Source organism: Leptinotarsa decemlineata, unplaced genomic scaffold (genome assembly GCF_025532065.1).
Source record: "Leptinotarsa decemlineata unplaced genomic scaffold, Ldec_3_MD MMD2_tig00078346_RagTag_RagTag, whole genome shotgun sequence".
NCBI lineage: Eukaryota > Metazoa > Arthropoda > Insecta > Coleoptera > Chrysomelidae > Leptinotarsa > Leptinotarsa decemlineata.
In genome coordinates, this window is record NW_027412724.1 from 6,065,513 (window position 1) to 6,091,310 (window position 25,798).

Below are 25,798 nucleotides of genomic sequence, written 5' to 3' on the forward strand. Positions count from 1 at the left end.
GGGATACATCAATAAACAATAATCCGCAGTCAAAAAATTTTTATCCCAATTTTAACGTTAATTATAAATTTGTTAACTAATAACTTTTTCTGAATTGAAAGTTAATATAAAAATCTCTATAATTATTAAACTAAAACCCTGGCATTTTTTCCTTTGGTGAAGTTATCCTTAATAGGCAAAAAAATAGATTACCGTTGCGAAAATAAAAAAATTGTTTTTTTTTTTAATTTTTTTTATTGACAATTGAAAATTATAATTTTATAAAAAATACATTACAAAATTTGTTTTTTCTAATTTTTTATCGTTTCAATGTCTCGTGGCTAAAAACTAATTAATATTTTTTTTTAAATTTTTTGCAGCTATTGTTAATAAATTTATTATAAACAAATACATTTCAATTTATTTACGAATCCTTCGAAAAATAAATCCAGAAAAAAATAAAAACATTTTCCGAAATTTCTGTTTTTCCTAATATCTCCGGATATACTATATAGGAATTTCAGAACTTTCTCAACGGCATATTGTTAGTCAGGTAAATGCGCTCCAAGTTAACCATCGTATCTCTCATAGTTTCCAAAATTACAATGGTGAGGATTGAATTTGAAACACCCTGTGTAATCATTGTGTTCGACAGTCTTTAGTACAGTACAGCAGAGGATATTACTGAAAATGAGACGACAGCGTATAGATGGAAGAAGCTATTTTTCTGCTTATAACTTTTTCTATCTGCATTTTCGATTATATCAACTTATTTATTCAACTTGATATTTCAAGTATTTTTTTGTATTTCTACTTCAATATATTATTTTGCTTCCTATATCTCAAAAGACTTAAGAGTGTTCAGAGTATCTAAATGTATCTTGGCTTGTCTTCTTTGAGTTGCTTGCGTGAACTTTTCATCTAATGTATTGTCATTAACATTGAATATCTCCTGAATTATCTTCACTGTTAATTTCTTCACGAAGGCTAGTGGCCAAATAATATACTTATCCAAATTTCTATTGAGACCTGACGTTTGTCTTGTACCAGACATTCAGAAAATAGTTCCTAGTGATTTTTTGTCGAAATTTGGCGTCCACATGACTTCTAGGTTTGTTGGGAAATTTCAATATGAACTAACAACTACTATTTTTCAGTCTACAAAGCATACAAATAAATGTTGGGAAATTTTCTAAAGATATGTTCAACAATACCTAATGTAAACATTCGTTCACGACTGATATTTTAATTCAGTTTATTATAGAGAGAATTTGTAAATTTGTTTTGTTTTCTTTTCAAAATGAGAATCAGATAGACATATATTGTATGTAATATTGATCCCAAAATGCATTGTATAGATTAGACTGGAGCGAAAATAAGGAGATTTGGTTTGTTTTTCTTCTGAGGACCATAGAATCATTTCATTATTATAAATGAATGTGGTATAGAATGATAACAAAATCCTGTACTTGACAACAATAAGAACTATGAGGCTTTTTTAAAATAGGAGAATTTCTAAGAAAATATTGGCATCACAAAAAAATATTATTAATATACCCAACATCAAAATTTCGAAAACTTCTTTCAATAGTCATAATTTTTTATCCTTGTACTTTATCGGCTCACTTGTCAACAAAATTTTATAGATATATTGGAATTGCTCAGGAATGTCATTAGTGTTATCTGTAACTTCCCGAATAATCTCTGATCTTTGACATTATCATTCATATTATTAAAACAACATTCACAGAATATTTCCTTTTCCAATTTCGTTCACATAAAGTAAAATAATCGTGTTCACTACAAACATTCGTACATTCGCGAATTGTTTTTCTTTTTTTTTGTTTAAGGACAAAACTCAAGCACTACAGGAAAATCTTTAAGGCCCTCTCAGAAAGTTGCCTATGCGAAAGTAGCAATTCACATTAGATTAGAATCGCTGGATCTTAATCCATTTGGAAAAACGTTCTCAAGAAGTTCATTCCACATAAACGCAATACTCTAGATGAAAGAATTCTTGAACAATGAAGTTCAAGGTGTACTGAGTTGAACCTCAAAACGATGAGCAGCCCACAGTCCGTCGCGTATTTCTGATATGTACCGTTGTTGGTGGAATCAAATGTGCCAAGTCATTTGGACACCTCCCGTGAAAGTATGTATAGAAGAGAGACAATCTCCAACCTTTCTTCGATGTTCCGGGCTATCAAGGTTGCACGTGATGTTATCGTCCCCAATCAGGTAGATGGCTCTTTTCTGGATGGAATCCAGCAACTTCAGTGTATGTTTGGGGGCAAATCTCTATTCCTGAGAACAATACTCCAAAAAAGGTCTGATCTGAGGTTTATAAAGCATCAAAAGTTGCTGAGCTGTGTATAGTTTTCTGATTCGGAACAGTGTTCCAAGCTTTTGAGAAGCAGACTTTGCAATTCAAGCGACATGAATATAATTAACTTTCTTAGTGCTATTTTCGATTCTGGAGAAAACTGAGTGTGAGCAATTTTCTGGAACCTGGTAATCACACTGGCTCACTTAACAACACTTTATGGATTTGCTAATTTCTTATTAAGCAGAAGGGCAGATGAAAACCAAAAGCACTTAATGACTGTCAGTCCCACTTGTGATTTATCTAGGTATTTAGTGGAAATACAACTGATAATTGTTTCGTTATAAACATCAACTCTCATAACTTCTTCATTTTTCACTTTACAAAAAAAATTCCATTACAAAAAGCACTTCACTCAAAAAGTCAAAAAAAAATGGTGAATTCATTTTTTATTTCACTAGTTTGCTAATTTCACAATTTTGTATCTGGAATAAGTTTCAGTGACGATTCACTGAAACGTGACGTGACGATTCACGAATCAAATGTCGCAAGTTCGAACCCGCCTTTGACCATATATTTACTCGCGAGAATATCCCTTGTTGAAAATTTACTGAATCTTCGTTACATTGCTAACGGGATTATGCTCTCTAGGTGACACGGGAAGTTATTATCTGAGCTACCCAGAACACGAGGCTAATGATAATGATCATAGTTGTCAAATCAAAAAGCAAAAAAAGTAACAATTAAGAAAAGTAAAATGGTTAACGTTAGTTATCAAGAAACGTTATCTTTGAAATTACATTTTAATCATTAATACCCCTGAGCTGTTACTAGGAATAGAAATATAATTATATAGAGTGTTTTTACATAGATAACAATGTACTTTGAGTGAGTTGCGGTTATTTATTTTAAAACTTTTTTTTTCAGTCTGGCTTCAGTTTCAGAAAACTATGGGCTTTCACGGGTCCTGGTTTTCTGATGTCCATAGCTTACTTAGACCCTGGAAATATAGAAAGTGATTTACAAAGTGGAACGGTAGCAAGCTATAAGCTATTATGGATACTTCTCAGCGCCACGCTGTTAGGACTCCTTATGCAGAGACTGGCGGCAAGATTAGGTTAGTGATTATAACTTTTCGTATATTTTTTTTATTATAATGAGTAATTCCTCTCGTTTGCAAAAGGTAGTTCATAACCATGTAAATTTTATATTTGTATAGTTCCAACTCCGATTTTTTTCAGATAAAATAACTAAAGTTACAAACACTTCCTCTGTGTTGTGGGTTGTAAGTGAAAATTAATATTTTTAAGTAGTACAGAAAGAGAAGAAAAAAATTATGACATATAATTTCAAGAAAAAAGGCGAGACTTTGTACGTTTAATAATAAATACTTGGTAACACTCGGATACCGTTATCTCCCACTTGCAAACCCCTAATTGCATTCGTGGTCCAGCCATGCATCACTGATGAAACCTATGGCGGATCGAAACAGCGCTATCTGATGTTGGATCACAAATTAATTGCAGTGAAAGCTGTAGAGGAAAACAGGACGAATCTCGTCAGCAGTCGATATCGAATCTTGGCTTTGCAATTATTGAGAACTTTAGGGAGTCTCGTTCATCTTTGATATTCGAGAATTGAGTTCTCTGTCGATCCCACAGATGGAGAGAAGAGAGAGATATGTCATCGCTCCCACTTTCTTAGACTTGTTCTTTTAGAACAGTTGAGTCCAGCAATAAATTTGTGGTTCAGCCTAGCACCGCTGATGAGACCTATGACGTATCAAAACAGCGATCTCTGGTATTGGATCGCAAATGCGTTGATATTCGAGGATTGTTCTCTGTCGCTCTCATAGATGTCTTCGTAAGGAGGATGTCATTGCCCTTGCTCAGTGTGAGAGAACTTCATTTCCACTATAATGTAAAATCAGTGGATGTTTTCGCATTGAAAGGAGGATATTTCAAGAGAGATTAGTTTTTATGGGAAATTGAAAACCAGTTTCCTTCAGTTGTAAAGTTATTCTTGCCGGGGTTCGAGATTGTCTAACCGACGTGATATTGCACACTTGTTTCGTCTTTCCATTTAGATTGCTCAAACATAAGATGTCAATACAAATCTTGGCTGACAATAAGAAGTTTCATAATATAAGGGAAAAATACAAGATGGAATATATTGGAATATATATGTAATGTCCTGACATATATCCCAGTATTGAAACTCTCGGCCATAATCAAGATATGTACTGATGGATTCAAGTTTGGTGATGAGGCTATCTGAAAAAAAACCGTAATGGTATAATAATGTATATACCTGTAAGGTACCTAGTTTCTTCAAGTCGATATCAATCTCTTCATTTGAAAGTAACTTCAAAGAGTATTTATTTTCTCAGTCAGTAACCAACTAATGTTATCTATTCTCAGTCAGCCGACGTCGATCAAGATTATAAGCCACACACTTGACTCAAGTACTTCCATCAATTTAAATGTGCATTTTTTCAATATTTTTTTTCTTTGATTGTTTTTCTTTTACATGTTGCACATTCTCTTCTCAGGCTGAAACGATCAATAGGTCCTCCCAGGTGCATGTTATTTTCAATCTCATTTAAAGTTTATGCTATTATTATTAGCGAAGGATGTGCTGTAATTTTGTTTTGAAGCCACAAATAAATGTGTTATTATTATTATTATTATCATATTCTACTGACCAACGTCTTCAGTTCAATCGGGATGGAGCCCATCTCCCTTACCCTTTCGGCTGATTTTTGTCAAAGAAGGACAAATATCATATCCTATGAGACATACAAGCAAAATGTAATTTCAGAAATAAGTCACAGGAAAAATAAGTACCTAAACTTGAAATGAATGTCTCCTGTAAATAAGAATGATGGCTTATTCCCTTACGAAGACGCCATCTGAAGGATCGGCAGAGAAGTAAATCTTCGAAATTAACGAGGCTTCCTCCTAAGGTGGTAAGTCAAGAAGGCGAGCTTCGACGTCGACCGCCGACGAGATTCATCCACTGTATTTCACTGCAGCTTTCACTGCAAGGCAACTAGCTAAAAATCAGAGCCCAAACACATTGCATTTATGATTCAACAACGGTCACCGCTGTTTCGACCCACCATAGGTCTAATCAGTAATGTAAGGCTGAATCACAAATACATCGTTGGACTAAACTGTCCTTAAAGAACAAGTAAGGGCGATGGCTTCGCCCCTTATGAGCACGACATCTGAGGGATCGACACAGAAATGAATTCTCCAATATCAAAAAAGAACGAGGCTCCTCAAGGCGGTTACTTGCAAAGCCAGGCTTCGACATCGACCGCCGACGAGTTTCGTTCTCAAGCTGAATTCGTAATTCAGGGTTTATGTTTCTATAGAATAGTCAATGTTGTAAATAAGGAATATTTAAAATCCATAAACTAAACAGTGAATTTTCTGTTTAACATACTGTCATTAGTTGAAATGGTAGTACATGCTAATGTATTACGCATAATTTGAAAGAAATACGTTTCTGATGAAAATACATGATGCATCTTTATACAATTGTTGCGGTTTTTCCCACAATAATTCACAGTTGCGAAGGTCACCATCAATCAATTCCAAGTTACAACAACTATAAAATATGACCTATTTAACCTTTTGAAACCACCGATAACATTCTGGGAAAATGTTCTAATCATTGCTTTTGACAGCATTATCGAAGTTTTTATTCTCAACTTGATTAAAATATATCTGGATCCGATATCAGGTCAAGTGGGCTGAAGTGTTTTCGTTATCTTGGACTAGTAATTTTCAAGATTAAATTCTACTGATACCATTATGCAGTTGTTATACTAAAATAAACAGATTTGTCAATGGATATATTTTAATTTTTAGATATAAAGTTGTAATTCTTGATTTTACTTTCACTTCGGTGGACAAACAAAATTGTTACAGAAAAGCAAAAATAAATTAATAAAATCATGTAATGAAACTAAAGAAGGTTGATATTTACTAACCAAACTCGAGATAACATTGCTTGCAGATCTTCCGAAATATCATTAGTTTTGGATAACTGACCAATTACTATTGAAATATTTCTGAAAAAAATCATATCGTATAGGGATTACTTGAAACAAATTCATAAATTATAGCTTCAATATAATTTTATTATCAAATAAAGTTTTACTGTATATATATATATATATATATATATATATATATATATATATATATATATATATATATATATTTCTCTTCAATGTCCTCTTCTTTTGTTATGTAGTCTCCATCCGTTTTACTTTTGACTTCATTCATTTTCTTTTCAATTTGATGAATATTCTTATAGTCCTCTTCTGTCGTAACTTCTAAAGGATATAAACTTTGAAAAGTTCGAATAAGTTATCGGCTGTTATTTTCGCTACTCTGGGTACGTCATCTATTCCAGGATAAATTTCCAATATTTTTCCTATAGGCCAGTTTATTCGCTTCACATTGTCGCTTGTGACAAAAATATCTCCAATTTTCAAACTACCCATTTTCCTTTGACCAGTATGTACGAGTTCCGTTAGATACTCCTTTCTGAATCGGCTTCGGAGACCAACTCATATCTTTTGCAGGTCGTTTCACTAAATGTATGTGATATCGAAATCTGGAGTTTCACTAGTAGATATATCCGAAATATAAAAGGTCTTGCATTAATAATGGCTTCACAATCGCATAAAGTTGTCATCAATTCTACATACAGGGTGTTAGAAATAACCATTAACATTTATTAATTTTTCAATAATTATTCATATTTCTTATTTTTTTTAACCCTTTGTAGAACCTAATTGGAGCATTTCAATTTTAATCATTCAATGTTATTATTCATCCTGTATATATAAATCTCATCTGACAGGAGAAAGTTGTTTAGTAAAAAAACGTCAAATTGAAAGAAAGAGATTAATATTGAAATTCTCTTTTGAGATTTGTTTGAATTAGGGACAATCGTAAGTTGAATAATGTTTGTTTGAATTGTTCATTTTCTTACTTGCGTTCTTTTCAGGAATTTGAGTATATAGAGATATACATTATACATTGTTATGTGTATAAAGGTGCCCTGTTGAATAAAATTATTTGCTAGTAAAACTAGTTACAGTGGTTTATTGATATATACTGCAAATTGGTCTCTCAGTAACCTATTCAAACTAAGTAATCTCAACAAAGCTCAAATTCGATTTGGTCTACAGTATGGGTCCAGATATAAATGAAAGAACAAAGCGAGGCCACTGTCTTATATGTAACAGACCATATCGCAATGAAAGAATGGTTGAATGTACAAATTGTATGAAATGGTTTTGCTACGAATGCGTCAAGGTGACAGAAGCTGTGAGTTTAGATCAACATTGGAGGAAAACCTCCTTGTGGTAATACTGATTCGAAAGCTGTAAAAAATAAAATCTCAGAAAATTCCCGTCTTTCCCAGTTAGACAATTAATCGGTAGCTTCATTAAATTCTATACCTTTGAGAAGCGTGAAAAGTACAAAAAGTAGGTCGAGTACAAGTAGCAGACGTTATTTGAAATTGCAATTATTGCAAGAAGAGAGAGAACTATTAAGGAAGGAACGAGAATTGTTTGAAGAATCTCGAAGACTTTTAGAGGAAGAATCTGAGGATAGTCAAGTTAGAAAAAGCTGATCCATTGGCAAATGAGTTGTTGTCGCTGCAAATAGAAAGTGTTATGGAACCAAATGAAAAAGGAAACTTCAAAGTTTATGAGGAATCTGTAGAAATAGAAAATATTCCTCATAGGAAATCTGAAAATCAAATGAAACAGGAAATCAAAAATCCAACTTATCAGTCAAATAGGTACGATGCCCTTGAATATCCTTCACTCACACCACATCAATACGCTGCACGACGATCCACTCCTAGTGAATTGCCACCTTTCAGTGGAAATTCATATGATTGGCCTCTTTTCATCAGTAGTTTTGAAAGATCCACAGAGCTTTGTGGATTTGACAATAATGAAAACTTATTGAGGTTGCAAAAAAATCTCAAAGGTACAGTAAAATGTGCTGTATCCAGTTTTCTAACGTTACCTGAATGCGTACCCCAAATTATTTCCACTCTTAAAATGCAGACCAGATCAAATTTTGGAAACTTACATAAATTCCATTAGACGTCAAGCACCCCCAAAACAAGAAAAACTGGAAACTCTATAGTTGAGTTTGCCTTAGCAGTCAAGAATCTATGTGTTACATTACAAGTTAGTAAAATGACTGAATACCTAAATAATCCCATGCTAATGCACGAGCTCCTGGATAAGCTTCCTTCACAAATGAAGGTGAACTGGGCCTTACATCGCAGTACTCTAAAAAAATGTGATGGTCTGATAGATTTCGCAGACTGGATGTATAACTTAGCTACTAATGTATGTGCTGCTTTACCCACTTTAGCCATTGCAGGGCGTACCAAGCAAAATCATCACAATGAGCAGACAAATATTCATAGTTCTGAGTCTACATTAAGAAATGATGTGTAGTCACATGACAAAATAATAAGATGTAAAGTATGTAGTAAAACCTGCAGATATATATCGGATTGTAAACAGTTTCAAGAATATTCCATAAATGCTAAATAGAAAGTCGTCAAAGACTTGAAACTGTGCAGATTGTGTCTGAAACGACATGGATTTCCCTGTAAATATCCAGTAAAATGTAATGAGAATGACTGCCAACGGAAGCATCATCCACTTCTTCATAAAAACTTTGAAAATGTCCAACAGAATTCATCATCCCAATCGAATGGAAACTAGAGAAACGGAACCTTTGTGTCTAAAATGGACCGGTGAACAGAATCGTATTGAAAAGAACTCACGAAAGGTACTTCTTTCAATCATGGGTAATTTTACAGGCGCTAGGCTATTCAATAATCGTTCTGTACGAACAGTAAATTCCCTCAGCCTCCCGCAACAAACTCTAGAGATGGCGAAACTCACCGTTGATTACCCTTATCTGAAAAATTTACCCATTAAGTTATATGACAACGTCAAGCCCCGTATATTGATTGGATTAGATAACGTGTCAAAGAGGGATATGAAGGCGAACCTATCGCTGCTAAATGTAGATTGGGGTGGACAGTATTTGCGCTGTTATCCAATCTTCAGTTAAGTGAACAGTTCATCAATTATCACATCTGCGAATGTGAAGACACCAAAGTGAGTAATGAAGAACTCCATGACACAGTAAAGAAATTTTTCACAGTTGAAAGTCTTGGAGTTAGAGCTACAAATACTATTTCCTCCAAAGAACTCAAGAGAGCAGAATACATCATGCAGTCCACAATAGTTCAAGAAGAAAAATTTTATAAAATTGGCTTGATATGGAAATATGATACCGTTAAGCTTCCTGATAGCCGTAGAATGGCCCTTCAAAGGCTGGAGTGTATAGAAAAGCGAATCAGGCATGTTCCAGAGTTGAGTGTGAAAATAAATTTACAACTTGAAGACTTCATTAAAAAAGGATATGTGAGAAAACTCACTACAGGAGAATTGGCTCAGCAGTTTGAAAGAGTTTGGTACTTGCCTATGTTTCCTGTTTTTAATCCGAACAAACCAGGAAAGTTCAGACTTGTTTGGGATGCTGCGGCAAACAGTAAATGGAATTTCATTGAATTCATTACTCCTGAAAGGTGACGATCAACTTTCTTCGTTACTAGGAGTATTACTAAGATTTCGAGAGAGTATTACGCCATTTGAGATTTGTTTGAATTAGGGACAATCGTAAGTTGAATAATGTTTGTTTGAATTGTTCATTTTCTTACTTGCGTTCTTTTCAGGAATTTGAGTATATAGAGACATACATTATACATTGTTATGTGTATAAAGGTGCCCTGTTGAATAAAATTATTTGCTAGTAAAACTAGTTACAGTGGTTTATTGATAATACTGCAAATTGGTCTCTCAGTAACCTATTCAAACTAAGTAATCTCAACACAGGGTGTTCCTTAAACACATGCTAATATTTAAGGAGGTAATTCTTAGACCCATTTTAAGGATAAAACGTCCTATGGACGTATGTCCTAAACGCCTTAACTTTTGAGATAAAGGGTGGCAAAGTTTTCAAAAATAATCAGTTTTTTAATAATAACTGAGATAATTTTGTAGACTTCTTTGACATATTGGTACATATGTTCCATGCCTCAAGGCGCATTTTCTGATGTACAATTTTCTTAATTTTCTCTGCCAGTGGCGTACGTACGAGTTTTGAAATGTATATTTTTGGCGAAAAAAATACTACGCCACTGCTTTATCTTGAATTAAAAATTATTTTTAAAATCTCCATACATTTTTGAGCATATTTGATTTGCTGGGTTTTCTTTGTCCGACGCATGGTTTTCGCTCAAAAAATTAAAAATCGCTTTACTTAAGGATAAATTCCTTAAAAATCTGATGCGGTATCGTGCATCGACTGAAAGCAAACTAAGAGATCAGATTCGTTGCAAAGTAATTGAGGATCTAAAAGGTATTTGTTTGTTTTCAGATGCACTGTTCTTAATTAAAATTACGTCATAACGCAGCACCGCTTAATAATTTTTGAAAACATTAATTTAATTATCCTGGAATAAATGACGTGTAACAGAATTTATTTACTGCACCTCTTGGAAATATGGAGTTTGTCGATATGTGATTTCTTTTAAAGATTAAAAGCAGAAAAAACAGCGTACCCACCATAGCAATAAAAAACGAATTCTCTGTATGTACAAACGTCACTAGTATTGATTTTGGTTTAAAGTAAGGTGTTGGTGTTAAAAACTGTCACAGCGCGTTTTGATTGATTTTGAAGTGTTATTGAAGTCATTTTGGTAGTCCGCTGTTTTTCTGTATATCAGTAAATATGGTAAATTATACGAATGCGGAAATGGCGCAAATGCATTAAATATATGGCCTTGCCGATGGTAATGCAACAGAAGCCAGGCGCATTTACCAGGAAAGATATCCTAATCGTGCCTTACCAGATAGCCGAACCTTTTCAAATATTCATCGTCGACTTGGGGAAACTGGTAGTTTCAAGAAAGGGACTCCGGAAGGTAGACCTCTGGTAGTAAGAACTCCTGAAATTGAGGAAGCGGTGCTGCAAGAAATTGAGGAACATCCTGAGACGAGTACGAGGAAGATCGCTAGAACTCTGGATATTTGTCATCAAATTGTTTGGCGTATTGTGGTTGATTTTTTGTTATACCCATACCATATTTCAAGAGTGCAGGCATTACTCCCCAGAGATTTTCCACAGCGTGTGAACTTCAGTCAGTGGTACCTACAAAGTATTGCACTAAATCCGCAGTTTGAGACACAAATTTTGTTCACAGACGAAGCAAATTTTTCTCGGAATGCCATTCAAAATTTCCATAACAATCATGTGTGGGCTGAAGAAAATCCCCATGCAATAACCGAAACCCATTTCCAACACCAATTTTCGGTTAATGTATGGGCAGGAATTATAGGTGATCATCTAATAGGCCCATTTTTTCTACCAGGACGCCTTGATGGTCGTTCTTATTTACACTTTCTCGAAGAAGACTTACCTGGGTTATTGGAAGATGTGCCACTTGCGTTAAGGAATCGAATATGGTACATGCACGATGGCGCCTCTGCTCATTTCAGTGTAATTGTCCGAAACCATTTAAATACAGTTTATCCTAATCGTTGGATAGGTCGCGGAGGACCTCAGCAATGGCCAGCAAGATCCCCCGATCTCAACAGTTCAGATTTTTTTTATGGGGTCACCTTAAAACTCTTATGTATAAAACTCCCGTTAATACTTTAGAAGATTTAAGAGAGCGAATAGTTGCCTCGTGTGAAACTATACGAAATACGCCGGGAATATTTGAACGGGTGCGTAATTCCATGCGTAGAAGGGCGGAAGCATGCATACTAAGTGCAGGTGGCCACTTCCAACAATTTTTATAATCAGCTTTGGTATTATTACTAATTAACAAATTTGTGCTATTCGTTTAGACTTACTGTCACAAAATAAAATAAAACTCGTTTTTGTGAAAAATTTATTTTTTTTGCAGATTATGTTTTCAAATATTATTAGGGAATTGGTAATGCGTTATTAAGCAATTTTCAGATTCTCATTCATTTTAGATTTGATCTAATTTCTTAATTTGCTTTCTGTCGATTTTTATCTTTTTGAGTAAAAATCATGCGTCGGACAAAGAAATACCAGGAGATCAAATTTTCTCAAAAATGAATGAGGATTTTGAAAATGATTTTATTTTGAAAAGAAAGCATTGGCGTAGTACTTTTTCCCCAAAAATATTCAATGCGAAACCTGTAGGGATGCCACTGTTTGAAAAAATACAAATTTGTGTACATCAGAAAATGCGCCTTAAGGCATGGAACATATGTACCAAATATGCCAAAGATGTCTACAAAATTATCTCAGTTATTATTAAAAAACTGATTATTTTTGATTATTTCCCACCCTGTATCTCAAAAGTTGAGGCGTTTAGGACATACGTCCATAGGAAGTTTTTTCTTAAAATGGGTCTAAGAATTACCTCCTTAAATATTAGCATGTGTTTAAGGAACACCCTGTATATTAAAATTGCTTTCCCTAAGTTTCTACGAAGTAATTCCTTGATTACTCTGAACATGCGTTCCCACCAACTGCCTCACCAAACAGCTGTTTCTAATGCCATTTGATCTTTCGAACTGTAGAGTAGTATATAACTTAATTCCAGCAGTCTATCTTCTTCAAATAATTTTTTGCTCCAATAAAATTTGTCCTGTTGTCAGAATATATAAGCTATAAATCGCTTCAGTGATGATAAAAACGCGTATGTTGATAGAGATTTCACCAGTTCCAGATGCATTGCTCAATGTACTGCACAGCTAAACAGTACGATCCAAGATTTTTCTCCCTTTTCAGGTACAACGGTCCAGTTAAATCTACTCCCGTTAACTCAAAAGCGGACACATTGTTTATCCTATCTTTCGGTAGTGGCGCAAAAGGTATATTTATGCATTTACTTTTGAATCGTTTGCACTGGACACATTCGGGATCCAAAATATATCACGAATTATTTCAAAAAGTGTTTGAGCCCCTGCGTGAAGATGTATTTTATGTTGTTCCTCGATCAATTTCCTAACAATAACATGTTTATATGGTAAAACAACAGGATACTTGAAATCATTACTGTCAACACCCAGTATAAGTTCAGTTTGTACACGTATATTATTTTTGTCTATCATCAAATGAATATTCCCAATCAATTTCCCATCCGTAATAAAGCTTTCTCTCTGTATAAGTTACAAAATACGAATTTCTGCCATTTCTTTTTCATCGAAAGTTGATTCGCCAGTTATAATTTGATTTTTCTTTGAAGAATTATTATAAAATCTCAAAATGTAACCCATCATTCTCACAATTTTCATATATTTGGAGAAGTATCCGAAATGTCTGAAATAAAATTCACTTTGTGTGAAGTTAATAGAAATCGTTTTTCTTTGTTCAATATGTATATTCTTCGTTGATGCGTTGAATACTGGCCTAATTTTAGTAGTAATACTGTTTTTTTAATAATGGCAAGATGAGGTAAATAGTGACTTGGCCTATCAATTGTATCTCCCCTAACTTATTCTATAATATCTAATGATTGTCATTCTACAAAAACCTTACTATAATCTTCAAATTTTCCTAAGATAATCAACGTTTTTGTTGGAGACAATAACCTTGCTTCAGCTATTTCTTTATTGAATATTACTGGAGTTTTTCCCCAACACCTTGACACGTGTTTCGATCACCAAGTGATCATCTTCAAAAGGAAGATTGAACTTTAACAGTTTAATGCTACTCTTGAAGATGATCACTTGGTGATCGAAACTCATGTCGAGGTGTTAAAGTAACGGTTTCTATCCAAGGAAGATTTACTTGATATTCACCATTTTTTTCATTGATTCGGCCGTTACTTGATGAAGATCCAATCGTGAGGTGTACCATCATGTCTCCAAAACCGTTTCTTCGAAATATTTTTCCATTTTAAAATCAATAATTTCTTTTAGTGTAATATTTGTGGGCTCCTGGTTACCCAAAACATATAATTCTCACAAATCAACAATAGAAAAATTAGTAAAACCGGAAAAAATACGATTTTTACTTTTTTACTTGTGTTATGGACTACTAGTTCTCCCATCATAGTCCATCTAACATAGCCCTAACAACAATTCAGTTTCTTGTGGAAGATTATTTATACTAATATCACTCAAAATAATGTTTTTATTCTTAAAATAATCTATAACATATGAATCTCGCAATCTAGATATTTGATTACATATCTTATTCTGTTCCAATACTGATAATTTGCAAATAAAGTCATATTTAATGTCACTTATTGCGATATCGTATGTATTATGGAGATTAGGAGATGATTGAAAACCACCAAAAACACCTTGTATAATATTTTTCTCTCCTGATGGCTTAAAATTCAAATATTTTGCACACTTCAATGAAATATACGATTTTTGAGATCCGGTGTCGGTTGAAAAATTACTTGTCAAAGCATTTTCCATTTTTTGTTTGGACTTTTCATCTGGTTGAACCTTTTTTGAATCTAAATCACATCACATTATTGAAAAATGTTTCCGTGCGCACATTAAACATCTTACAAAAGCGTTGCAATTTTTGCTTATATGATTGATTCTCAAACAATAAAATCAACCTTTCTTTTCCACAACTATCGCTTTTCTTTTTCCAAAAAAAGTTTTTGTGCAGCAAAACAATTTTGACTTACATGGGTACTATTATTATAAAATATATAGTTTGGTTTCTTACCTTAGAAGAATATTTTGTAATAACCCTATACAATGTTGCAGCAGAACATTTTCCCTTACTATTATGTTTCGGCTTATCCTTCTCAATTTCAAAACTCGTTTTCGCGAAATTGATTCTTTCTTCTGATTCGACCTCGGTTCTCAGGAAATCCAACAACATTGTAAGATAGGTATCAAAAGCAAAAGAATCTTTTTAAATTTTACTATGTATTTGCAACTTCAAATTACGATATATTTTCCAAATCTTGAGTAACTCACTCGGAAGTGCGGATTCCACCAATGGGAAAAGCATTGAGCATACTTTTCAGTGGTCACACCACACGTAATTGAGTCTTCAATCTATCATATAAAGATTAAAATGACATAGCTGACTTATTTTTGTTCACCTGTTAAGAACTAGGTTCAGCAAGTCTCTCACATAAATTTCAATCAGAAATTCTTCTCCAACGAACCGTACTTTCAACTGGTCGAGTGCTTTTTTGTAGTTTGCGCCGGAACTTTCCACAAATTCCCGTGCTGGTGATCCCTGTTCCGTTGCCTGCACCAAATACTGAAACTTATCTTCTAAATCGATGTCTTCATCCTGGTTTATCCTTTTAAACTGTCCCCAAAACCAGATTCAGCTTTTCACATTTCCGTCGAATTTGGTCAGCTCTTACTTTGGAAATCGAAATTTACGATTGATTTTTTCACCACGAGAACATTGTGAACTGGTTGCACAATTTGCTCGCATCTGACTATCCATTTAGATTTATATTTGATTACTTCAGCTCTATAAAACTTCATGTCGTCGAACTCTTGTTTAACTTCGGCATCGTTGAATTTTTCTAGAAAATAACTGCTCATTGAAGGTTTCATCAATGGTGAATAGTCGACCACTCTTGCCTTCCAATTGTCTCAAGAGTGATAGTATTTGTGCCTTACTCGTTTGCTTCGTACTCAAGGCTACATCTAGGTAGTATTGCAAAAATGTTTTCGCAGCTGCTTTCTTTCTTTCTTTCTGCATAATATCAATCATCAATAACTTAGACCTGTCACGTTCGCCAATATTTGAAATTTAGGATGGATATAATTTTATTATCAAATAAAGTCTACTGACGTTTTTAAATTCTTTTTATTTGACAACTCATATCAAAACCTTCTTACTAACAAACTTGATTTAACTCTAAAAATATTATCAGACATCACATAAACTGAATAGAAAATCTATATATAGAGGAAATAGTAAAAACATACTGTTGTAAATCATGTTCTGGAAAAAATAACGCCAGCCGCCACTTGTAGCCACAAACCAATCGTAACGTAGCTAAGAGCGCACGAATGTACGATGTTCGCTGCCGCTCTAAATGTAGCGAGAATAATGCTACCGATTTCGATGGAACTCCGGCGAAATTTTCTAGCGCATTCGATTACGATATATAGTACATTTCTTTAATGTTCCCCCTCCCTTTTAATTTTTGAACGGGTAAACTCAAAAAATTGAAATTTGGGATAATGAAACTAATGCATGAATACTTTATTTTGAAGTGAAATTGACAGATGAAACTTTCAAGATGACGACTGGGCGCCAACCCTGACAACCGGATTCAAATTTTGCCAACGCCAGGAGGACAGGAATACTCAACTACCAGAAGGAGACGTGATAACGTAGCGGGCAAATACTACTTTATGGACTGCTCTATTAGGGAGATAAGATCCCCTTCCTCTCGCTGCTTCGGGTCCCCTCTGACCCGGAGGGTAGCAACCTGTAAGGGTTCCTTGTCCAGGGATACGGAGAGACAATTTGAGGAATCACCTGACCATGGTGTGGTACGGTCGTTAACAGCCTCTGAGGGTGGCACTAACTTCCTGACGAGGCAAGACATCGTAGCGCAGAAGGAGAATCCTGTCTTGAAAACTGTACGAGAATCTATTGCCAAAGGAGTGATGCCGAAATGGTAAGAGATTTCCAAACACGGCCACCAGGAAAAATGTTACTGGCTCCAATAGGGACTCCATGAGCATTCGAGATGACCTCACTCGAAAATTGAAAAGCCCGGATGGAGAACCAAAAAGATAAACGATCTGGTGTACAGAATCCAATTGTCACCCAGAAGCAAGTCTAAAGTTGTCCACATAGAGAGGCTGAGTCCTTACATGGGTCGTGATGTCCCCTCTTGGAATATTGTTCGGGGCGAACAACCTCATGAAAAGGGGTAGTGTTGTAAATCATGTCCGAAAGAAAATAGCGCCGGCCGTCACTGGTAGCCATAAACCAATCGTGACGTAGCTAAGAGCGCGCAAATGTACGATGTTCGCTGTCGCTCTAGATGTAGCGAGAATAATGCTACCGATTTCGATGCAACTCCGGCGAAATTTTTTAACGCATTCGATTACGATATATAAACGCTAGCCACGAGCATATCAATAGTCAGGTGGAAGTGACAGTGCGGTACATGTGTCACAGTATCAGGCAAATTCAGTAAAAAATGTGCTCTAAAGTTGAAAAGTAATGCTCAATCTGTTGCAAGGCCACCCCATAGAGTTCCTTTACCAATCTAGCTGAGTTAAAACCCTAGCTATATAGCTTAGAAAAAAGAGAAATAATTTCCAAATATGATGAGCCTACTGAGTAGCTAATCATAGAAAAAAAATGATGAGAGCTCAAGATTATGTTCAGAGCCAGAGGATTCAAATGGAGCTTTTGAGCGTGAATTTTATATAATTCCATCTCATGAAATTCGTTTGAGCTTCAAAGTCAAACTTTTTGTAGATTTGTTGTTAAAGATTTCAAAGGGGATTTTTACCAAGTTGAAATAAGTGAAGGGCCTAACAATTTGTTTGCATCAGGTACAACTTTTGGAATTTAAAAAATATTTTAAAACGATACTTTTTCCTGTTTTTCGCCCTAAATGGTCAAAACCAATTGAAAACTGATGACAAAATATCTTTTTTTTTTCGATCAATAGCAAATCTCGCACAAGTTTCAACTTCTCAGGGTTTTTAGTCGCAAAGGGCGGCAGCTGGTTATGAAAACGAAAATACCCATTTCAACACAAAAAATATCTGGTGAATTAACTTCCCCAGGTTTCCGGATATTGGTAAAAAACAATTTTGTGAAAAATGCAATTCAAAGAATTCTTACATAACCCTAACATAATTGAGAGCATATCTACTACTAGACTTTTCATAGAATTTAAACAACCTGAAAGAATGAAAAAAAAAATAGTCCAATGGGACCACGTTTTTAAGCTTTCATTCCTGCTCTGTACCTTTTTTAGCATTGGGCGTGCGAAAACCAATGAATCATTCTTATAGAAAATTGTGTCACTACAAAGTACTAGCGAAAACCTGAAGAAGTGCATTTTTCAGATTACGCTGAGGGGTAAAAATGACGAAAATTTCAGTTTTTTATTTTCTACTATGACTGAATTATTTCACCTTACTAAATTTTGTAACTTAGAAGAGAATTTCTGTGTTCTCTGAACAATACAATGTATCTTAATTGATTGAACCAAAAAATAACCTTGTTAGATTGTCGTGTATTTTTTCAGGTGTTGTTACTGGTTTACATCTAGCAGAAATGTGTTACAGACAATACAAACGTGCGCCTCGATTATTGCTATGGATAATGGTAGAGGTAGCTATTATAGGAAGTGACATGCAGGAAGTAATAGGTACCGCTGTTGCAATATATCTACTTTCAAACAGAACGTGAGTATTCTTCAGTTTTCAATTTTAATAGAATTTTCCATATATTAACTTATACTCCGTATATTAACTTATAGGGTAAAACATAAGCAAACATAACCGGTGAAACCAAAACATCAGCAAATCTATGAATTTTGAAGAATAAATGTCTAGAAATAAAAATCTGACTGAGTGAAGGTAGCTCGTTTCAATATTGTTACCTGAACGATTTTCAGTGGAGCAATTGTATCTCATTCCAGACCTAGGGTCCATAAATGTTAGTGCCAATACAGTGAGATGAGATAAAAAGCCAAGAAAATTATAAATCCGGGCCAATTCTGAAAGAATCGAATTCTCATTACAAAGAGATTCAGTAGGAATTACATCAAACAAGGAAGTATCGAAACAAGGGTTCCATTTCAATTCTAGAACCGTATTAGTTTTATTTACAAAGTCTAATGAAAGAGAACAGAAATTCCTACATTTGTTTAAAGGTGATTGACAGTGTTTCATGTTGAATTTCACTAGTTCAGACTTCCATTGTCTACTATATAAAATCATTTGAAATCCCTGAAACAACTAAAAAAGAAGAATTGAGAATGAATATCTGAAAATAAAAATTATATTAACCAAAATAAACCTGAAATGAAATAATAGTGAAATAAAATAAATTTAATAATAGTGAAATAAAATAAATTTATTTCGCTATTATTTCATTTCAGGTTTATTTTGGTTAATATAATTGTTATTTTCAGCTATTCATTTTCAATTCTTCTTTTTTAGTTGTTTCAGGGATTTCAAATCATTTTATATAGTAGGCAATAAAAGTTTGAACAGGTGAAATTCCCACAATTTTATTGTTAGTGAAGATGCATTGCTAGCCCATTAATGGAGTTTAAATACTTCTTTTGGAGGAGATAAATGAGCTGAATTTTCAAGCTCTGTTCCAAAGTCAAAGTCAAAATATGCTTTACTGTCTGAAAATTCATATCTTATTGACAAAGCTTGGTTAAAATAATTAAATAAAAATCAAACGAACAAAATTACACATATTACCTATCGCTACTTAGTCATATAAAACTATAAACTATAAAATAATATACAATTTCAAGTAGATACTGAATACATGTATATGTAAAAAATAGGACAGAAAAACATAACAGAAACAGTTTGTATTTACTTAGCACAATACAAAACTTTAGGAAAATACCCAGTAATAATGTATTTTAAAAATTTCCAATATTGATTATGTTAACTGTATTGAGAGTCAGACACAAGTCAATCAATCAATCAATTAATTATTGTCCAAGAAATCCTTATTGACAAAGCTAGTGAAACTTTATGAAGTCAACAATGTTGAAGTTTTTAAAAAAATATTAAAATTATGATATACAGTAAACAATTATTATAGGAATATTACTGGAGTTTTTTCCCAACACCAAATCGTTATTTTTACACCTCGACACGTGTTTCGATCACCAAGTGATCATCTTCAAGAGAAAGATAAAACTAGAAACTAAAGCTATTTATGCTATTCAGGTATATCATACAGGTAGGTAATCAGTAATACCACCCATACAAGTGTACCACCCTAAATTAATTTTACAATTGGCCTTTCTATTATTTTACAATATGTCCTTATGTATCTTTAAATGTTATAGAACAATTTTCAGCTATATAAAATTAGTTTCACAATATTGCCTATCTAAATATTTACAATGTGTCTTTTTGTAGTAATCAGTAAACACAACAATATTATTTCAACAAGCTATATAGTATGCTATTTGGTATTGGTCCGTTATCTTTATTCATAATATTATTATGTTTACTTATTTCTACACTCTCATAGGCATCTAGTTGCCTGTTGTTGTTAACTTGTCTAACTAATCTTAAAGAACTGAAGTCTATGGATAGCTGTAACATTTAAACATACATAAGGACATATTGTAAAATAATAGAAAGGCCAATTGTAAAATTAAGTACACTTGTATGGGTGGGATTACTGATTACCTACCTGTATGGTGTACCTGAATAGCATAAATAGCTTTAGTTTTGAGTAGTTTCTAGTTTTATCTTCCTCTTGAAGATGATCACTTGGTGATCGAAACACGTGTCGAGGTGTAAAAATAACGATTTGCTGTTAGGAAAAAACTCCAATAATATTCATTACTACACCAAAGGTTCCAAACAGTACATCATAAATTATTATAGGGTTAAAAATGTACATATACAAATACACATAAATAAAACAATATATAAACCATTACAGGTAATAAATAAATAAATCATTACAATTATGTAAGCATCTGAAATACTAAGAGTTAAAATACATCATCTAATATTCCTTTAAGTCATAGTAGGCTTTTTGCAGAAGTACTTCTTTAACTAATTTTCTGAATTTTTTAAATTTGCTATTGCCCTATAACACATTGGAAGGTGATTGCATATTTTCTTGCTCTCATATATCAAAGAAAATTTTGTAATTGCTGATTTTGGGATTGGCAAGGGTAAATTCCGACTTTCTCTCGTGTGGTAACGTATTTTTTGTGAATTAGCCAAACGGTTTCTAAAAGAAATAAACAAGGTACAGTAAAAAAAATTACTGACTGATGAAAATTGGTTTGCAGTGGTCTTGTGATTTTGCCCTACATATGTATCTGACAACCCTTTTTTGTAGAACAAATACTGAATTTTGTAGTTGCTGACTACAAAAGCCCCAAAAGGCAATTCCATATCTCAAGTGCGACTCTATCAAAGAAAAATACACAGTTCTGGCTGAGGATTGATTGAGTTCGCATCTGACTGCATAGCAGTCAGATGTTATTTTTTGCATAAATTTGTTATATGCTCATCAAATTTTATTTTATCATCTATAAATCCCCTGAAAATTTTGTATGAGTTTTGTTAACTATAGCCTGACTTTCTATAAGTAAGTCGTCAAAATTGAGTTTGAGGTAAACTATGTTTGTTTTATTTGTGTTGAAACATGAGGAGTTTGAATTCACTGTCTAACCCTATAGAGATCCAGAGTTGTGATGTCTCTGAGATTATCATTTGTTCCACGCCAAAGGATCGTGGTGTCATCCGCAAAAAGTGTGAACTTCCCTTTAATGTCAATGGTTACCAAATCATTCAGATAAAGCAGAAAAAGGATAGGACCCAGAACCTAACCTTGTGGTACCTACACCTGATGTATTATTCTCAATATGCGATGTATTTCCATGGAGTTTTACTAAGTGCTTCCTGCCTGTTAGATAACTGTAAAGCCAGTTATATGACAATCCTCTAAAGCCATAGCACTGAAGTTTAAATAATAGTGTTTCATGGTTCACACAGTCGAACGCTTTTAAGAAATCATAGAATACTACCCCAATAGATTCTTTATTATTTAAACCAATATATACATCTTCCAGAAGAGAGAAGATTGCATTGCCTGTGTTTTTATGGCTTTGGAATCCATATTGAGATTCGCATAGTATGTTATGATTACTTAAGAAGTTAAGAATTCTGTTTTTAACCAGTTTTTCAATTATTTTTGACATTGTCGGAAGAAATGATATAGGCCAGAAGTTTGATGGATCATTCATTTCACCACCTTTATGAAGCGGAATGACTATTGCTAGTTTCAGACATGCAGGAAATCTGCCAGAATGAAATGATTTATTAATGGTCTCAACAAGAATATTTGAAGCATATTCTGGGAGATTTTCTAAAATTTTAACTGATATTTCATCATAACCAGATGATGTTTTGTTCTTTATTTCATTTGTAGTTTGCTTCATTTCGTATATGTTTGTATCAAATAGGTGAAAATTATTTGGAATATTTATATTTTTCATAAACCCAGTTGTATGGATTGTGTTAATGGCAATGGTTCATTGGCATTTCCAGTCAAGCGAACTGATTCAAGAATAGAGGGACAAATAGTTTCCAACGGGATATCGACGGAGGTGGAAATATCGAAAATATGCGACCAAGAATGTCAATTCTCTAAAAATTTGGGCATATCTTCATAAATTTTTGGAAGCACAATAGCATCTGTCTTGAAAGTACGATTATCCGTTCGACGTGAAATGTGAAAGAGTTGTACATTTGAAAGCATTTAATTTTATATGCCCAAGTCCTTGTGATATTAGAGTGGGATATACCTAACATATTACATTTTTCAAAAATTAAATTGTCTTGACTGTCATAGTCGAGAAGCACCCGAATGACTGGAAAATCAAGAACTTCAATTGAAGCAGTAGAGAGAAGCACTGAAGTTCACGTAAGAACCAAATTTATGTTATAAATAGCACCCGATTGGGGTGGAGGTTGACTGGGAAGAACCTCTGGGTTATGTTGCAGTAGTCTCATAATGAAGTAGACCACTTGGCACTTCAACCAAATTATAGTGAAGAACGACAAATTTGGGCCTCGCTGTGAAGGAATAAGTTTATTATAACCTGACTTACCTTTTTAGTTATCAACGTATTGGGAACGTTTCAGGTGGCATAATTCAAAGATTCGATCTAATCCATTACGTCACCTCCAAAGTAACTTTGTGAGATCCTGGAATTTTCGAATATTGCCTGAGCCGTATTCTGTTACAAACTTTATAATAGTTTCCGAATCAAGTCGATTTGAGAGCATTTTGAAAACCAGAAAATCCCACCCGCATATAGGAAATCATAGATTTTCTTGAGCGGCCAAGTTTTCTTGATAAGTCTCTAGAAGATTACGTAAACCTGTAGAGTGTGATTTTATTCGGTTATGAGATATGAGATTAGATGAGTGAGTTTCTCAATGTTGGATTAAGATATCGTTTTCATGGTTTGAGAATTTGAAAGTATCAAAAAATTTTCTTCCACTTTTGGAGTTGCCATCAAATTTTACTGAATCAATTTTTGGAAATCTAACATTAGTAGAATTATTAGAGTGTTCCGAATTGAAAAATTCGAAATGAATATCTTTGATACCATAAAAATTTTCATCAAACTGTTTTCTGATTGCATTTTCAATCTTCATATAATAATCATCGAGCGTAAGTAACCGCAAATGATAATAACGAATTGTGATTGTATTCAAACTCATGCTTAATGTTATCTTTGTGAAGTATAGTGAACTTTGAATTCAGAAACACATTTTTTTTTGTCATTTTTAGTACATTTGTGTAGAGTTTTCTCGAAAAAAGAGATAAAATGAAATATTGTGTCATCGTATTTAAAGAGTCAAAGGCAAATACTTTAATAGAATCCAAGTAAACAACAATTCAAATTCAGAATCGATAAATCGGTATAATATTCCAAAATAATATATTTTATTCCACAGAACTTTTACTTTATCAGAATAAAATGAACGAACAAAAACCAAGTGATAGTCCTACAAAACAGTAATCTCAATTTTTCAGCAAATATCAATGAATAATTATTCAAATTGCAATTAGAGAATCCGGCTCAAAGGACGAGAAAGTGGACAGTATTATCCTGGAAAGGGTATTCATTGATAAATAATAATCAATTTGCATGAAGAAACTATCATTCGAAATGTGATTTTGCTCACCGCCTTTGAAGTAAACACTTTATCTGCATATTTGGTTGGATATTGAAGGAGAAAGTGATAGCACTGGTAGTTTGGTGGTTATCCAAATGTTTAGTATAACCGGTCAGTACGAAAACTGCACTTTTCTGAGGCACTCTGAGCAATAGCGAGACCAAAAATATGCGGTGACTAGCTATGATGATGTTGGCGATTCATGAGCTACTACTTCCTGCCATCGTCTTTCTTGAGGACCATTGGATGAGAGCAAAATTAGTGAACAGCACGGCAAATTATTCAGAAAAATAGCAATTAAAACATTGTTGAAGAGATGAAATTATACAATAATTGTAGAGATGAACTGTAACAGAATAAACTGACATTTCGTTTGAAAATATATAGTTTCTAACGAAAAATAGGAAAAAACATGGAATCAGCAAGTGAAAACGAGTGTAGGTACTTCACCAAAAATGTGTAAAGTGATATTTTAAGTTCGTTATTTGATAACAAAATGAGTTATTATAATATTAAACAGCTTCATCTTACACTGAATCGTGAGTTTCTTCTTGGAGTAATTACTAGAACGTTGGACAGAGTGCCAGTGGTCCTGGGTTAAATCTCAACTACGGTAATTTTTTTCAACCACACAATTTTCAAACTATTCGAAATTGAATAAAATTACAAAAATTGGAAATATTCTCAGTGGTTTTTTGATTGCTTCTTGTTATGAAATTTAATATTTCTCATTCAGGATATCCTTTAAAAATTTATCTTATTTCAAAATAAATATTCCTATTACAAAAAGTATGGTATTATACTTGTGGGAGATGGCCGTTACTTGCTCAAGTGATAGAGCTATTATTCGCTCGAATGATGGCCACATTTTTGCTCGCTGAATAATATACTATTACCCACCATTAACGTTATGTAATAATGAGCTGCCTTTCATTTTATTTATTTTTCAGGATACCTATTTGGGGAGGAGTTTTGATAACCATTGTGGATACTTTTACATTTTTATTCTTGGACAAATATGGTCTAAGGAAGCTCGAATCTTTTTTTGGTCTTCTGATAACGATAATGGGAGTAACGTTTGGTTTTGAGTTTGTAACTTCGAAACCTAGTGGTGTAGATTTAGTAAAGGGAATGTTTATCCCGTGGTGTAAAGATTGCAACTCTAACGCTTTACTACAAGCAGTGGGTATAGTTGGTGAGTACCTTATTCATTATTAACTCATAAAGCTTCTATTTGTAATTAAGGTACTTAGTGAAGAACTTCAGCTAAGATACATTTGAATTTCTAATTTTCTAAACGGTTCTATTTTTAAATCGAAATGGGTATATTAGGAAAGAATAGTTTTTAAAATCTGTTTAAAATCTGTTTTTCCGTTAATCAGAAAAACATATTTTGGCTTTCTAAATATGGCCGTCGTGGTTTGGAACTGTATCATAACGTTTCGCCAGTACGAGTGGCTGGCTTCTTCAGAGGTCTGCTGGTCTTGGCTGCG

General features: G+C 33.7%; 1 protein-coding gene across 6 annotated transcripts in view; it reads left to right on the forward strand.

Moving 5' to 3' along the window:
* The window catches only part of LOC111507490 (solute carrier family member malvolio), an 85,086-nt gene that overhangs the window by 41,531 nt on the left and 17,757 nt on the right, over positions 1-25,798 (forward strand). For all 6 annotated transcript variants that reach the window (XR_002722406.2, XM_023162843.2, XM_023162831.2 and 3 more), the window contains exons 3-5: positions 3,230-3,419; positions 18,638-18,797; positions 25,256-25,500. Coding sequence is in view for 5 of the 6 variants with exons in the window: in XM_023162843.2 (XP_023018611.1) it covers positions 3,230-3,419; positions 18,638-18,797; positions 25,256-25,500 (595 nt within the window). In the remaining variant the exon portion in view is untranslated. The remainder of the gene's footprint in view (positions 1-3,229; positions 3,420-18,637; positions 18,798-25,255; positions 25,501-25,798) is intronic.